Source organism: Cimex lectularius, unplaced genomic scaffold (genome assembly GCF_000648675.2).
Source record: "Cimex lectularius strain Harlan isolate CLEC.00 unplaced genomic scaffold, Clec_2.1 scaffold15, whole genome shotgun sequence".
Taxonomy (NCBI): Eukaryota; Metazoa; Arthropoda; class Insecta; order Hemiptera; family Cimicidae; genus Cimex; species Cimex lectularius.
The window spans coordinates 2,889,179-2,906,469 of NW_019392667.1; the positions used below are offsets into that span (position 1 = coordinate 2,889,179).

Sequence of the window (17,291 nt, forward strand, 5' to 3'; positions counted from 1 at the left end):
TTAAGGGGAATACTGTAACGGTTGTTAAATAATCCGGAATAATGTCCAGGAAATAGGTGCATTGGTTGCCCTGGTGCGGCATGCGAAGACCGACCACGTGCTGTTGTCCGCCATTAGCGTTAAGAGAACTAAACGTCTTTAAATTGAATTTATGAGACTCTCCTTATTACACGTATAATTTAAGTACGCAGTTGTGTTAAATATTTATATAGTTTTGCGTTTTTAATTTGCAGACTTCTTTATTAACTTTCACTAAAAATTATCACGTCCATATCAGCAGCAGACTTGAATTTTTCCTTGCATCATGAATACAGGGTGATTCGCTACCCATACGACAAATTTCGTATGAACCGTGGTCCGATTCTCAATCCTTTCGCAGATATTCAAAATTTGAGGGTTGTTTTAAACTTAAATCTACTCGTAGCTCTTGAACTATTCATTTTTCGCGAAATCCCAAAAAAACATGGAAAAGAGCGTTAAATTTCCTTTGGGAAAGGAACCTTCCTAGAACTTTCAATTTAAGATTTGTTAGTAAACAAACACTAAATCTTTCAAAAAGTGCTAAATTTAAAATTTATTTAAAAAAATTTGAGACTGCGTTGGAAAATTTCACGGTAGAGGCTGTTTAAGTTAATTTCATAACTTCTTCGTTAAATAAGCTTTCTAATGGTATAGCCTTTTTTTTTATTATATCAAACCAAAATGCCGAAATTTTATGGCTAAATGAGAAAAAAGTGGTGACGTCTTGAAAAAAGGGGAATGGGATTAATCTAGTAATCAACCTTTTCTCCTGGGAACAATTTATATCCCAACTTTATCTTAATAAAAAAGGGCAAAAAAAGAAACATTCAATGTGAAAATAAAAATAAAAACAAAAAAGTGACAATAAACATAGTGAAAAACCAAAGCAGAAAAATTAGTCAAAATCTACACAAAACAAAGTCAAAGGGGAAACGGCAATACAGAAGTTGTAAAACCCAACTTTTACCCCCCCCCCAAAAAAAAAGTACAAAATAACTTTCCATTCTTTCAGTCCAATTTTTCTGCCCTGTTTGTTTGCTATGTTTACTGTCTCTATTTTATGTGTTTTGCTTGATTTCTACTTTAAAAATTTCTTTAGCTGGGTTTTACCACTTTTGTATGGTTCTCTATTTTTGTCTATATTTAAATATTTTGTGTACAATTTTTGTACTTCGGTTGTTCACTATGTTTATTGTTTCCTTTTTAAGTGTTTGGTTACATTTTTCTTTCATTTTGTGCTTTTTTATTAAAGCTAAAGTCGAGAAATAAATTTTGCCCAGTAGAAAAAGTTTAATTAATCGATAAACCCCATTCCCCTTTTTTACACCGTCAACACTTTTTTCTCATTTAGCATAAGATTTATGGAGTTTGGTTCGATGTAATTAAACAAAAGGCTATAGCACTAAAAAGCTTATTTACGAAGAAGTTATGAAATTTAACAGCCTCTACCGTGAAGTTTTCCAACGCGGTCGCAAATTTATTTTTTTACAAATTTTAAATTTAGTACTTTTTGAAAGGTTTAATGTTGGTTTTTTAATCAAAAAAGTAAATTGAAAGTTCTAGAAGGGTGCCTTCTTAAAGAAAATTTCACGCTCTTTTCAATGCTTTTCCTTAGACTTAGAACCGTTGATAGTTAACAAATAAGCATAAAATGTTAACTATCTGCGAAAGAGCTGAAAATCGGACCATGGTTCATACGAACTATTTTATTGCATGTGTGGTGATTAGTGACCGTTAGTCGATAATTATTCAGAAATCGTGAGGTGCGGTCTTTTTTTTATTGCAGTTGAGATGTAGAAGTACGTGACGAACTTTGTCGTGCAAGAAGCGAATCTCACTCTGTATATTATTGTATTCATGAATGGAATCCTTTACAGCTTCTATCAAGAGTAATCTTTGTGTAACTTCTAATCGAGGCTGACTTACTTTTTGGGGGTCTCTAAAATCGAAACTAGAGGCAAGCGTTAGCAAAATCGTGTTTTTTTTTTGCTAAAGTTTTCCATGCTCACATCCAAAATAACCCTTTCTTCCATACTTCTTGCGCCATAATAGTTGAAGTGAGTTCTGGGATTAATATAACATAATAAAAAAAGACTGGATCCAACTCACTCTCTAATAAAATAAAATAAACGAGGAAGATTAAACAGTTTACGAACAAAAAACCATTGAACCCTTTCCGGATCTAGCAAGTATTGAAGTCCCCAAACTTGTGAAGAAGTAGTTTGTTGAAGGGTGTGTGATTGTTCCATTCCAGATGATATTCAATGCAAACTTAGTGACCCCCGAATACTTGTACTCGTTAACAACAGTGACACTATCGTTTTGATATGTCCAATATTCACCTGCACCAGGTCAACCTTCATTCCTTAAAACCAGAATTTTCGATTTATCCAAGTTGACTTTCAGCCCTTAAAGCTCGAAATATGATTCAAACTTATCGATGTTAAAACATGTTTTAAATGTCAAGGTACTAGGTAATTGATTATTTTTATCTAGTCTACTGTTGACTTTTGATTGTAAACATCTGTAATAATTAAGATGAGAAGAATGAGGAGAACAAGAAAAAGAGCTGTAATAGTTTGCACAATGAAGACAAGAATTCCGCTACGTTTTAACATATGTCACTAATTTAATAATAACATAGTTCTTGTGTGTCTTGAGGGCGAGAAGGGGATGAAACAGGACACTCTCCCTTGGGATCAAAACGGGCCAAAAAACTATGGCTCTTCCTCCAGGAGACGCCAGCTTCTCGGCTGGGGCCGAGGGGGATTTGAGGATGTAGCTTTTTATACGCATAATCTTTTTTCCCCCATGAACAGATCTGAAGTAAAAACACACAGGCACCACTGTCTGAGCCTCTGGCTGAAGTGGGGAGATTGTAATCGGTTCACTGACCTAAGGGGTAGGGGATCTTGGAAAACTCCAGTCTCGCACTCCCTGCAAAGTGCATTCAACATGCTCACAAGACGGGTCGCATCCTCCACCTTGGTCGTCTGCTTTCGTAAGTCGCAACCGAATAACAATATAATGATGTATTTACCAGAACGTATCTTATGAAATTAAAAACACAGATTGAAATTGTAATGTAAAATCTTTTTACAAATAGATTTCTGGCTGTGTATAATAGTGATCTCATTATTTTATGACATTTTCATGATTCAGCACCCTAACTTTTCTATGGCTGCTCCCAGTTTCAGAGATGTCCTACGGATTTTCATGCTCAGACAATGTGCTCAATATTTATTTAAATTTTTTATTTCTTTATTTAACTAAATTGCTAGTTTGCTTCTCATCCAAGGGTGAAAATTTAAAAACGGAATTATATTTAAAAAGATATTATTTACTAGTAGTAAAAATAACTACTAATTTTTTGAAGTCATGAAGATCGGTCAGGAATGAAATATTTTAGGAAAACACATTTTTAATTTTTTGCGACGTTTCGATCTTTATTCTGGTCACCTTCAGGGCTCACATAAATACTTGGTTCAAAATTCATATTAATTACATCTGTATTATATTTTTTACAACCAATATAAGTTGTGTAATTCACCCAGGGACCCTGAAGATGACCCGAAAAAATGTCGAAATGTTGGCAAAAAAAATGAAAAAGGTGTTTTACTAAAATACTTCATTCCTGACTGCTGAATATATATATGTATATATACAACAAGCTGTAATATTTGTCTTTTTTTAATAGTAAAGGATTTCATATTAAAAAAAAATAAACTTTCAGATCCACTTTTCTTAAGTTAACCGAATAATAATTTAAAGGTGTATTTATTAAAGTTAATGTTATAAAATTTCAAAATATTCTTTGAACATATAGTATAGGGACTTTTTTCTAAGAGATTTTCTGGTTAAGTATATCATAATTTTATGAGATTTTCATGATTCAGCAACCCCATTTTTCTATGGCTGATCTCAAAGTTTCAGAAATGTTTTACGAATTTTCAATCTCAGATAATATTTTTAAATATTTATTTTATTTATTATTTAATTTTTTAATTTAAATTGAGTCTAAATTGCTCATTTGTTTTTCATCTAAGGGTGAAAATTGAGTTAATTTTTCATTTAAAAACTGAATTAATTAAGTGAACTACTAGTAAGAACACAACTTTTCAAAAAAAAAACCTAATCATTTTTGTTTATTTTTTCAGAATAAAAGATTTATATTTTTATGAATTTGTTTTTATCGTAAATCAACTGTAGTTAAATAAAAACCAAGGCTCAAGATTAAAAAGAAACCATCGCATCCACAGAAGAAAAAACTATTTATATTTAATTTTTTATTGAAAAACATTCATGTCCAGATAAAATAGCAGATTTGTATCAATTTAATTGCTACGTCCACCCATAGAAAGGATAAACGTAAAACTAGTCAAATAAATATGTATCATTTATATAGTTTAAACATAAAACCCTTTTTCAAAATTGCCAGGTCATGAAATATGAGACTTCCTGTTTTATTTACAACTGATGTACCTTGTCTGCAAAAGACTACAGGTCGCAATATATATATATATATATTAACAATTTTCTTTCAACAATTTAACGTATGTGTTTCATCAGATAATAGCGTTAGTTGGACGATAAATATGAGCAATTGTAATACTTAATTGAAAATCGATTGTATTTACATTTTATGGACATTTTTCGTGAAAACTCTCTTAGAAACAAGAAAATGTGAAATTTTTTGTACCTTTTGTCAAATTTGTTTCAGTTAGCCTTCCGATTTTTTTTTTCAATTCATGAATATAAGTCGATTTGTTAGGTACATTTTTATTTCAATTATTTATGAATCAATTTATTTATGAAGAATGACAAATATAAATTCAGCACATATCCATTATTCCCCGGAAATCAATATAATCTTCTCAAAAAGACTTATCTCCCATTACAAAACCGTTGGGTTCGACCAATCGTTGGAAACGACAAAGAATCCAGTCATTTCAGGCCAAAATACAATCCATATAGATGTTTAAATACAATTGTTATATAGTAATATCAAGATTTCGATAGTCTCCGTAAAACCCTGGACATCACATTTTAGCCCTTTAGTTCATCCAAGAGCCCTAAAACTTTGATAGCAACAGCCTTTGGTCCGCCTAGTTTCGCTATTTTGTTGAAAATACGAAGCACATTGGCCTCACAACGGTGAAGAAAGAAATCGGCACAATCACTGCAAATTTCTAATGAATATCTATTGGATGTGACACGATTTGGTTCGCCTGATTTAGCTTTTTTTGGCTAAAAACAAGAACCATTTTAGCTCTTCATTCATAGACATTCCCTTTACAATCTGACTAGTGAAATTCTCATAATCCTCAGGTCTCGAACAATGCAAACGTCTACGATTGGATCAGAATTAATTTTTTATCAGCCTAGTCTCGCTCTTTTGTTTGAATCCAAGAAGCGTATTTTACTACTACTACATATCAGGGATATAATATGTGACACAAATGGATGAAGAAATAAATCAACAATCAATAAATTTCGAATGAATATGTATGTAACATGAAAAAACTACAATGTGGTTGGTCCTTCTAGTCTCGCTTATTTAGAAAAAAACCAGATGCATGGGGCATTCTGCCAGTCATTCTGAATAATGAAGTCATAATCCCCTAGGTTTCGAAAGATGAATGATAGTATGTGACAAGTGCAAGCGAACAAATAGGTTTGTTCATAACTAACTTTGGGTCCGCGTAGTCTCGATCTTTGGTTTGAACCCAAGAAGAATATTTTACTTCTGCCTACCAAGCATATATATATGACACCGTGAAGAATTAAATCGTCAAACAATATATTTCGAAAGAATAAGAGAAAACTGCCCTGATTTTGATCCGCTTAGTCTCACTTATGTGAAAAAACTTCAACTAGTGTGGTTGTGGATGCATGGGATATTCTGGGGATGCATGGGATATAAAAACATATTATTATAACTCTCTACCAGGGACAGCACATTACAACGTAAAGAAATAAATCGTTAATCATTAAATTTCGAATGAATATGTATGTAACATGAGAAAACCGTCATAATATTAGTCCGCCCAGTCTCACTTATTTGGAAAAACTTGAAGCAGTTTGGGATGGATGGGTATTATCTCAGTCATTCAGAAGTATGAAGTCATAATCCTTTAGGCTTAGAAAGATACAACTAACTTTGAGTCTGCCTAGTCTTGAGCTTTTCTCTGAATTTTGTCGTTGACTCACTGAAGAATGAAATCGTCAAAATTGTAGATTTCGAATGCAAACGTTATGAAAATAGTCGAACGTTTATCAGTGCTATGAGGTGCATTAATTTAATTATATGAAATTACCACCAATTATTCTACTTGTCCGTCCAGGAGAATCAAAGAATTCCAACATATAGAAATTACTCAAAAATGGCCGGTAAAAACATGCAAAAATTGACACATTTTTCCTTTCAATTCTCGTCACAGTTGCCATTGCAAAGTAAGAAAATTTTCTTCAATTGTTGATTGTTTACAAGTTTTTGTTTATTTGACCAACTTGAAGATATTTGAATCGTGCTGTTCTCATTATAAAGATTAAAAGTATTTAATCAAGCAGTGTTCTCGTTAATAGCTAGATGTTTTCCTATGTGCATATTTGACTATAGTAATAAGCAGTGTTTTAACTACACCACTACTCCTGAGGAGTGAGTAGTTACAGACATAATGAAAAGCATAAATGAAACACAATGGTAAACGGTACCACCGGCCTTTTTATACCTGGCAGTCTGGCTTGACAAGAAAATAGGGATGCTAATTTTTCTATAATTCTAAAATTTTCATTTCACTTAAAACACTTGATCCCAAGTCCAAACCTATACGACATTGTTTTAAAACGTAACAAAAAAACCGATGGTAAAAGGGACTTGTCAAAAAAGGGGGAAGTTTTGGATCTGGCGTTAATCAGAACCAGCGTGTCAGCTAAGTCAAGCGGGTCTGTCTTACACATGTTCATCAAGAGAACCACCCTCACGTTCAACCCCTTTTTTATTAATGATTCTTGGAGCCCTGGTGATTTTAACAAAACTTCCATGTCCTCTGAGATCTAGATCTGTATATTGTGGATTGATTTTTTCAAATAATTGGAACATGTTGTGCCTTTCCAAAATGGCGGATAGTGGCTCGTTGGGAATTGTTTCTAGGTCTGATTTTAGGTAGATGGCATCTCATAGCTACCCACCCTTATTTAAAGTGGTGATTATTAAAATTAAAATGAAATTTGGTCGTTACCGATCATTTGGTCAGCCTACCAGTATTGGTTTGTCAGACGCGATTCGCCATTTAGCCATATTGAGTGTGTCTATCTGTAGAGAACTTGTACTTCAGTATGTCGAAAAGTTCTCTGTCAGTTTTTGCCACAGTAAAGTCAAGGAAATATTCTGTTACCAAGTACAGTTAATGTTGTATTTTGTGTTTTATTCTGGTCGGTTTGTACGTTGTCAGTGCTAGGATGTACCAAACCGTACATTCTTTTCAACCATGTTTAGACACGATTCAACCATAACCAGCTGCCTCACCACTTGTCGGAAATTTGAATTTTGGAAAATGCAAAATGTGACTGCGATAACCGGACAACTACAGACCAGGATCATATAACTTTTTCATGCTCAAAAAAGTCAATAGGAAGGGGCTTTATTAAAAACTTAACCAAGGCTGTAGTTCGTTTTCCTACCAAAGTATCGATTATAGTCTCTGACAAAACATTCCCGCACTGGCCTGCCTACTCTCGTATTTCAACATACTACTCTCCTACATGTAACATTTGAGCTTTATAATGATGATGGCGAGATGCTGAAACACGTCTGACAGAACAACTTTCAAATCACCACCCATAGACAACACGGAAAAATCTTACAAGATTAAAATGATCATCCTCATATATACCTCTCCATTTTGGACCTCTCCACCATTAGCCTTAACCAGCTTGTCTCTCAACCATTATCCTTAAGTTTCTTCGTTTCCGGTCTTCTTCTATTGGTCGAAAATGATAGGAAGATGATATTCCTCAATGATAAACCTCATTAACAACCGTTCCATTTCGGACCTATCGTTGTCTCTCAACCGTTATCCTTAAGTTTCTTCGTTTCCGATCTTCATACGGCACCGAATTTTGGGGTAATAGGTTTCATAAGAACATGGAAGATAGAAATAATGTCTCTCCTTTTTGTAATTATCAATTACTCAACGTACAAAAATGCAGATTGCCATAAATATTTATTTTTAACACTAACAAAATTTTCTAAAAATAGTTTTCTTGATGAATTAGGAAAGCAAATATTTTCAACGGTCTAGACTAGAGCAATCAAAGGGTCAAATTTGTTGAATAATAGTTATGCAGGTAAAAAGTAAAGGTGATTGTTGTATAATTAACAATATGTACAATATTTTCAGAGGAACGAATGCAATCAAATCATAATCTTCGGACATAGCATAAGTCGGACAGCTGTCTGATTCAATAATAGACTTATAAGGAAATAAAGTTTGAAATTAACTTGTTTCAGTCGTGTTCCTGGTGTGTGAGAGTTGCGATCCAGAACAAATAGTGAGAGGATGCATGATCCAAGCTGGACACTGCTTCTGCGGCAAGGGATGCATGTCGGAATTCCTTTATAAAAACCGCAATGAATGCAAAATGGCACTGAACGGTAATGTTGGTTTTATATTTAATTATAATCGTACGCCGTACATAAAAGGTTAGACATTAGTCTAATCGATGGAGGAAGTAATCAGTACTTGATACTTTTATCACAATTTCCTTTATTCAGATAAAATAAAATTCAACGGGGCACCGGATGGGGTCAAGAAGAACGTGATAAATCGAGAAAGTGTTGCAGTTGCTAAAATAGATTTTCTTTTTGAGGACTCATGTAAACCAAACAACAAGCAAGAAAGATGTTTAACATAACAAGTAATTTTCTATGAGCAAACCGTTGTTTCTCAAAACGAAATTATTGAAAATAATTGAAATTTCGAAATGCTGAAGAACCAGGTCCTTATTTGTAATATCTTACAGTTTCTTGCCTTTATAATCTTATATTAAAATACTCAGAATTGAAGGAAATTTTTTTAAATTTTATTCTATTAAATGATAAAGGCCAGACTTTTCGTTCTTTTGTGAACTAAGTAGGAGGGTAACGAAACGGCGTAAGAGGTGGCTAAGGCAGGGAAGTACCAACCTGTGGAACTGACCATCGCTATCTAGCTGCTCTGACGCTAAAAATACAATAAAAACCTTTAAAGAAAATGGCAGCGTTGATGGATTGGATCGGCAGAGATATTCTTAAGTAATCAAGAGCACTGTCGATACTCGAAAGGTTGCCTTCAGAGAGTCTGAATATGCAAGGTTGACAGATACACTTTTGGCCCAAAGCCCGTGTGTCCGGTATGTAGAGAAAGGTTGCTCGATGTGGCCCACTTCTCTGAAGAGTGCCATTCCTTGTCTCCATTCCATACAGAGATGGCATAGGGTTGTCACTCGATATAAAAGTTATGCTTGAACACGGCAGTCAAAATCAAGGGAATCGCAATAACCTGATATCTTGGGTGACAGGTCACAAAGGAAGGAAAAAAATTCAGAACTGACCAGGAGGTTCAATATAGGACCCTATGCTTGGGAAGACAAACCAGACATAGAATCCTCCAGCTCAGAATGGACCCAAAAGGGTATGTTTCCTCCTAACATAAACAGCCCAACTCACTAGTTAGGGAAGACAAAACTCAGAGGAGTGAGGTCACTGGCATCTGAGAAAGCATCTGCATAACGGGTATATTCAAGAATGACGCCATTTACACCCAGATTATCATCGAACGCGAAACAACTGCTCAATGTAGACACAACCCAGGAAATGGAATTGAGCAACGACAATCAATGACATAGTACTCTTTAGGATCAAGTCGATTGAACTGAACTAACAAACTGGGTAAGTGCATTACGACAGAAGGTTGTAGTGCTTCGTCGATAAAATAAACCCCCACTTCCTAGTCTTCATTCAATATCGTCACATCAGTATTTCGGTCCCCTGTTCCGATTTTTATAGAAAATGATATACGTATTGTTTTTTGTCTTCTAGTACATCTTAAGTGAGAATGTACTTATTGGTGTGAATATGTAGGCTGAGAGGGCCGATGTCGCAATACTGAGTACACCATTGACCCTCAATAAGGTTGGTATACGTGTGGAGGGTGTTGGAAGAATATCAAGGAATAGGAAGGAATGTCTGACACCTACGTCACACCAGACCGCATCTCACAATTTCCGCATAATCATAGACTAACGGTCACTAATCACCACACACGTATTTAAGAGAGATGATCTTGGAATTGAGTTGGGGGCTGAAATGTCCTAGATGTTGATACCCAAGAGCCCAACCTCGTCGACTGAACGGATAAGCCCGAGGTCGGGCACCTAACTGCCAACACCAGGGTGGGTGATTTCAAATCACAAAAGCTGGAATTGGAGAGATATGCTTTGCTCTGTACACCTGTGTGTATGTACAATGAGGAAAGTTGAGCTTATATAAATCATACTTACCTCTTTTTCCAGATCATTTAAGTGGAATATATCGATTTTTATTCTTAAACTTTTGGGCTTATGATTTTTTAAGTATCGGTCAATTAAAAAGCCTAGATAGTGTGTACTAGAAAACCCTGGTACTGTTTGGATTGGCTTGTCGGCATTTTCAATGTTAATCTCGATCTGTTCTCATCCTTTGTTCTCGTTGGCAAATAACATATAGCAGAGAGAAAATTAATCATGGCTTTCTTGAATGCCAGACCCGCCCATGTGGCATGAACGATATCGGTCGTCCTGTTTAGATATTAACCACGTGTCATTTTTCTTTCCTGTACAGATTTGTAAGGTCAGCTTTAAAATCTTAAAAACTTTCCACTTTCTCCTTGTAGAAAAAAGGTGAATCAATCATTGTATACGTTTCAAACTGGAATCAATGCCATTTATCTATTTAAAAATAATAAGTCTATACGTCTTTTTTGCCGATAAAATTGATTTATTGATAAAAATCATCTCTAACTATTGACCTATTGGTCCCAACAACCCTATCCTTTCAGATCGTCTGTAGTTCGTCGACACCAATGCCCTTGAAAGATGTTAGAAAATAAAAATTCTATTGGATAATTTTTTTCGTTTTATAATATTATCAATTTAAAGGCATCGGAGGTTTTTCTAGCTCTCCTTATCCTGCAATGTAATATCGCATATTGCAATTTACTTCTTTTTTACATCAAATTCCCATGCAATAAATTTATATTTTTAGAATAGTTGAACAACCGTTATACAAGGGCGGCAAACGCTTATAAAAAAAGTTAAAATGCACAGCCGAATTTATCCAAGGTTAAACTAACCGACAGTTATAATTAATTAATAAACTAGTAAATAATATATGTCATTGGGTTCTGAACAGTTATCTCATATTTTGTCCTCTGCCCTATCTCTCTGGTTGTCCTCAGTAAGATGTACGACTCCCAATATATCAGTCTCTGTTTAAATGTAAAATCCTTGTAAAAAAATTACACTAATAAAATAAACATGCCATTTTCTGTGTTAATTTCAAATATAACATTTAAAATGTAATTACAAATTGTAAATAATAAATTTCTTACAGTTGAAAGAAAATTTTATTAAAATATTTATTATATTGGATTTGAATTTATGTAGGATCAAATCCACACTTGTATGTACATACATACAAACATGCACAGAGTTGACCCTATTCGCTTCTTGTAGTCCACCGGCAATTTCAGGTTTGGCTATTTACAGTTCCTGGCAGACTCAAGAATCACCAACCCCTGGTGTTAGCAGTGCGGGGGCAGACCTCAGTCCTATCTGGGCGGGCGAAGGAGGTGCTGTTCAACATTGAATTCAGCACCCAATGCTTGCAGTTCCAAACACCTTCATACGTTCATTCTTAAATACATTCACTCCTATTTACATATCATTCATTCAATTGGGGTGGTGGAGTACTCGATATTCCTCCATCACCCATTTCACATATTATACAACTCACCTAGGGCGATGGGGTACTCAAAATTAAAATCAAACTACTCACATCACAAATTCACATTAATAAGTACATTACTCTCAACATAACCCAGTTATCACAACTATTATAACTATACACAAAAGAACAACCCCGTTTTCTCCAAGAATCAGAACAGGGGACCCATACTCACTGCTGTACTCAAGCACAATTCTCAATGGGTGGCGTTCCTGCATGTTCTCTATATGGAGTCAAGAAATTGCACCCTTCAATTAAGCAGGGTACATCGAGCAACTTTTTCTGCATGCCAGCAACATACGCGGGCATCGGCCTGAAAGTAAGTGTCTGCGTGTCAACCTCGCATGGCCTTCTTAATTGGGCGAGTATGACCCATTTTTCTATGAGTCAGATCCTTCATCATCAGTGCTCTTGATATGTGATGGCTTCTCTGTCGACCCGGCCCATTGATGCTGCCACTTTATTTTATCATGTTTTTATTACATTCTTAGCATCAGAGGTACTGTATTATTTTTAAAAAAAATTTAATTGAAAATAATAAATAACAACTTTCTCATGATTGAAAATTTCATAAAAATAATTTTATTCTTCTTTCCCAACTTGAAATTGAATGGCATTATTAAATCAAGGAGAAAATTTAATCGTTAATAGTAAATAAGAACAAATTTTTTATGGTTGCAAGAAAATTTAAAATGAAAAAAAATTAAATTATTTTCATAGTATACAATTTTTTGCTTCTGACATGCCCAGAAATGAGAATGCACTTACTGCCTCAAACGAGGATGATACTGCCAGATTAACAAGTCTAAACAAGCTTCTCTTTTGTTACAAAACCTACAACTGAAAAATGGAGCAATCTTTGGAAAATAAAGTTCTACCCCTCAAAGAAACAACATATCACCTTTATACTCTATGAGACTTGTACTATCATATACTTATAAGATGAACCAATGGTTCTTCAATAAAACAAAGTTAACTATTTAGGACTTAAATTTGATAGAAGAATAACTTAGAATCTGCACATACGACTAAAAAAACAAGACACTTAACAAAATTTAAAATGCTTTATTACCTACTGAACCGTCAATCAAAATTAAAACTTTCACATTATACACACTTTCTCAAACCTACATGGATGTACAGGTCCCAATTTTACAGATTGGTGAAATATTTCAATATTCAAAGATTACAAAGTTTTCAATAAAACATTTTACGACTAATTGTTTCTGCCCCTTCTTATGTAAACAATAACTTTTGACTTCACCTGTCAAATGATTTTTCATCAATCGAAACCTATTATAAACGTTTTCACAGTCAATTAAATATCACACTAACACCCATGCCCCACAATTACGGTTGAAAAGAATATGAATAAGAGACCACTTAAATTTTTAAACCAGAGCGTCTGCCAATGTGTTCTTTATAATGCCAATTTTTGTCACATATCAAAATTAAATAAAATCTGCTGGCTGTAGATATAAATACATTAAGTAAAAAAATGTCATTCTTCAGCTGTTCTGACTCAAAATTGAATGTCATAATTCAATTAAGGAGAAAATTTCCAATTAAATTTGTTGTTTTCAAACAATTTTTTCCAATATCTATTTGTTCTATAAAATTTAATGGTTAAAATTTTCTTAATTTTTTATGTGGTTTTCTCCTCCTTGAACACTTTTAACTTATTTTAAACAGATTCCACTTCTGGGATTTTTTAGAATTTCTAATAAAACATCTGAATTTAATTAAATTAAGGATAAAATGTGCAACTAAATTTGTTGTTTTGAAGCAATTTTTTTCATTATCGATTTGGTTCTATAAAATTTAAAGGTAAAAATCAAAAATTACCCTGATGTAGTGATCGAGGTCGTGGTCAAGGGTGGGGATATTTCTTATTCCAAAGACAGTTCTACAACTCTTTTGACTTTAATTGAAGTTATCCTCAGGCACTTTAGAAAGATTGGCATCACCCAATACAGTAAAGATGCTGCAAAAAGGCAGAACAGACTCTAACAAAAGTGATATGCTATACTTATCTGCAGAAAATAGTTTGGGATGTATATTGTAACTGCAGAAGAAATGCTGGTAATGACAAAAACGAAGCGTTTATCACTATGTAGTGGTTCAATGAAATTAGTTGATTAGAGTTGATTGAGAATAAATTGCAAGAAATTTCTTTTTCCCAAAGAGGAATTTCGAGAGAATCTGCAGGTAATAAAATTGGCCAATTTTGTAAAGAATGATTAATCCTATATTCTTTCTGTTACGTTCTCTTTTGTAGCATTTCCCATAATGTTATTAGGCAAATATACATTGTGAATTTGTAATACAGTCTATTCAGGAATTTTTATGTCAGACAAATCAGTAGGCTTTTCAATTTCGCTGATCAATTTTTCTCAACTTTGTTTTGCAATTTTAAAATAATAATATTAAAGAGCAAAGTGGTGGTATGTACCCAGTACTGGTACTGATTGTACACCAGTGTTTTTAAAACCGGTCTTCTCGACCACTACCCAAATTGATTTCTAAATCAGCAGGCAGTTCAGCACTGCTAAGTGTGTCAGCAAAATGCTACAACTATAATGACTCACTAACTCTGGTTTTTTCTCGATAAACACATCGTCATTACCCTACAACTGAGCCTAATAAACTTTCTTGATGAATTATCTCACTTGGAGGACTCACTAATATGCTGAAAGGACAGAGAGGATACAATAGCTCTCAAAGGGTGCAGTATGCCAAATTCTCCTGAATTTACTACTTCTACTATCTGTGATAAATTATTTTAAATTGTGTTTTTGTAATAATAATTAATCTACTTACACAATTGTTTCTTCACATCCATAATATGAAATACAAAATGAAACATTTATGCTCAACTTGTTTGGCTACATATCATAAAGTGAGGGGTATGGGGAGAGCATTTTTCCACAAAAAAGCAAATGGTGATTTTTGAAAATCAATTTTTAAAATTATAAGGGGGGAGTTAATGTGTTTTTTCATGCCTGCCATTGCATTTTTTGAAATTGTGCTTTCTTACAATAACATAATTTATTTTTATACTTAATAAGAAAATTGAATAAATAATAAACATATCGTTGAAACATTATTATTTGTTCATGTAGAAAAGAAGTCGATGGATCTCCTTGTTATCTTGAAACAAATTTAGTCCTCTTTTACCAAAACACTAAAGATACGCCCTTCAAACAAAATTTACGTTGTAAAATAAAATTCCAAAAATCAAATTAACCTCAGACTCGTTTGTAAGTTAGTATCTTATTTGCGAAAAGTAGAACCACTGATGTAGCATTCTGCAACAATGAATTGAAGGTTAATATTAAAAAATCTAATAGGTAATTTTTCTTGTCTAAAAAAGGAGACAGCAGGGATGCGTGCAAACCGAACCCGTGCGAACACAATGGAGCCTGCTTACAGACCACAAGGACATTCACCAATTACAAGTGTAGATGCGAAGGCACTGGCTATTACGGGCCGAAATGCCAATATGGTAACAACTTACTACTAAGGCTGAATCTCTTTCGCTAATATATGTTCTGTTTCAGCATGTTCTAAGTTAAACGCACGGGCAAAATCTATTCCCTATGAGTGCATAGAGATCTGAGGATTTTATACCGAACCAAAATTTACCAAAGAGTACAACCCTAACAATTCAACTATGGACTCCAATGTGCCACCTATATTTTTACACTAAATATGACCAATGTATGTGTTAAGTAAATAATATAAGATTTTTTTTCCTTAAAATTGTACACTTTCTTACCATTCTGATCATTTACTTTTGGTACACTGATCTCTATCACTAAATTTTTTTATTTATTAAAAAGAACATCAATTAAATTCCATAATTTTAAGTTCTCGTAAATTTTAACACTCGTACCGCCATGTTTTTTTTTCACTATCCATTTTGAATTTTATCTACCCTCCAATGTATTTCTCTATTAGGTCTTTCCTGAACTTTTCTTTCGAAATGTTGAACAAAAATTTTTTTTTGCTCATTTTGTAGTTCTATTTTTATTTTTATTTTTTTTTTATTTATTTTTTTTTTAATCGAGGGTTTTTCAGCTACGAGATATCAAACGTCGGAGTGTCGGTCTTTTTGAAAAAAGAAAAGAGAATTTATGTCGGGGATCTTTACCTTACAATGATGACCGCCGTGCCAACGCCGAATCCGTTGCGCCACCGACGTCCCATAATAAAAAGATTTCCGAGTCTATTTAGAACCTTGCGATCGCGGCCCACGACATTTTTTTACATTACGATTATTTTTTGTTTGTTTTTTAAATAAAATAGTTAATATAAGTCACTTTACTCACTCACGTAAGAAAAACGGTTAGCCCCACTACGACCCGCTAAGAAGGGATGCCTCATCGATAGTTTTGAGAAATTGTGCTTTTGAAGTTTTCATTCCGAACGGTCTCGGTTAATTTGCCACATTTTTTTAAGTTTTGGGCCTAAGACTCTCAACTTAACTTTTTCTTTTATTATAATCGTGAGAAATTTTTGTATTATAATTTACGTCGATGATTTTCGAAAAGGGCGAAAAAGCGTCATCCGCACTATTAAGAAGGCGGGAGGGTTTGAAAAGCCGCCAAAACGCCATTTCACTGGACGATTGAGGAGACAGCAAACTTGGACGGAGAAATAGCGGAGAGTGGGCCGCTCTCGATCAATCGCGTTTGTATTATATAAAAAATAATTTTAAAAAAATTAACGTGTTTAAAGACTGGAAATTTTCTATGCTGGATTATTCGTCGGTTGCCGCATATTAAAAGGTATAATAATCATTAGTTTATATACGTTTTGTTGAAGAAAAGGATATTTTTAAAAAACTGTCATAAATAGTTAGGCCTCTTTCATACGGGATGGCTAGTTGTTTCAACTAATTGAAGGGACGGTTGTCAAGGAGTGTAGCCCAGGTAGCAAATGATAGGAACCGGCCCAATCCCTGCAGTCAACTTGCCCACCCAGGTGGGTGGTCAGCAGGCACGAGTGTCGCTCACGTTCGCACCCTCATTCGGTGGCTCAACTCAAAAGCCACTGCTCGGCATTCGTCCTTCACTGAGTTCACCATGGAAAGCGTTGCAATTGCAAGTTTCAATGCGGAGCAGTTCATTGAAGAAATTTGTATTAATCCCGCGATATGGGACATGAGGTGTGTAGAGTATAGCGACAAAATTAAAAGAAGGGAGGCTTGGAAGGAAGTAGCACGTTTGTGAGAAAGCGCCTG

General features: G+C 34.2%; 2 protein-coding genes across 5 annotated transcripts in view; one reads left to right on the forward strand and one right to left on the reverse strand.

The window, feature by feature from the left end:
• The first annotated feature begins 2,817 nt into the window (after positions 1 to 2,817).
• LOC106673759 lies at positions 2,818 to 15,808 on the forward strand. The gene is made up of 4 exons (XM_014405982.2): positions 2,818 to 3,022; positions 8,534 to 8,677; positions 15,420 to 15,551; positions 15,607 to 15,808. The coding sequence occupies exons 1-4, from the start codon at positions 2,833 to 2,835 to the stop codon at positions 15,663 to 15,665; spliced, it is 525 nt and encodes a 174-aa protein (XP_014261468.1). The 5' UTR covers positions 2,818 to 2,832; the 3' UTR covers positions 15,666 to 15,808.
• Positions 15,137 to 17,291, reverse strand: part of LOC106673755 (cold shock domain-containing protein E1) — a 29,024-nt gene continuing 26,869 nt past the window's right edge. For all 4 annotated transcript variants that reach the window (XM_014405967.1, XM_014405968.2, XM_024225178.1 and 1 more), the window contains one exon: positions 15,137 to 15,354. In XM_014405967.1, the coding sequence (XP_014261453.1) occupies positions 15,312 to 15,354 (43 nt within the window). In that variant the 3' untranslated portion in view covers positions 15,137 to 15,311. The remainder of the gene's footprint in view (positions 15,355 to 17,291) is intronic.

Excerpts from the sequence above, each read along its gene's own strand:
- LOC106673759 (XM_014405982.2), top strand. The coding sequence starts at position 2,833 with ATGAACAGATCTGAAGTAAAAACACACAGGCACCACTGTCTGAGCCTC. Across the intron at positions 8,678-15,419 it reads ATGCAAAATGGCACTGAACG|GAGACAGCAGGGATGCGTGC; the intron begins GTAATGTTGGTT and ends TGTCTAAAAAAG. Across the intron at positions 15,552-15,606 it reads CGGGCCGAAATGCCAATATG|CATGTTCTAAGTTAAACGCA; the intron begins GTAACAACTTAC and ends GTTCTGTTTCAG.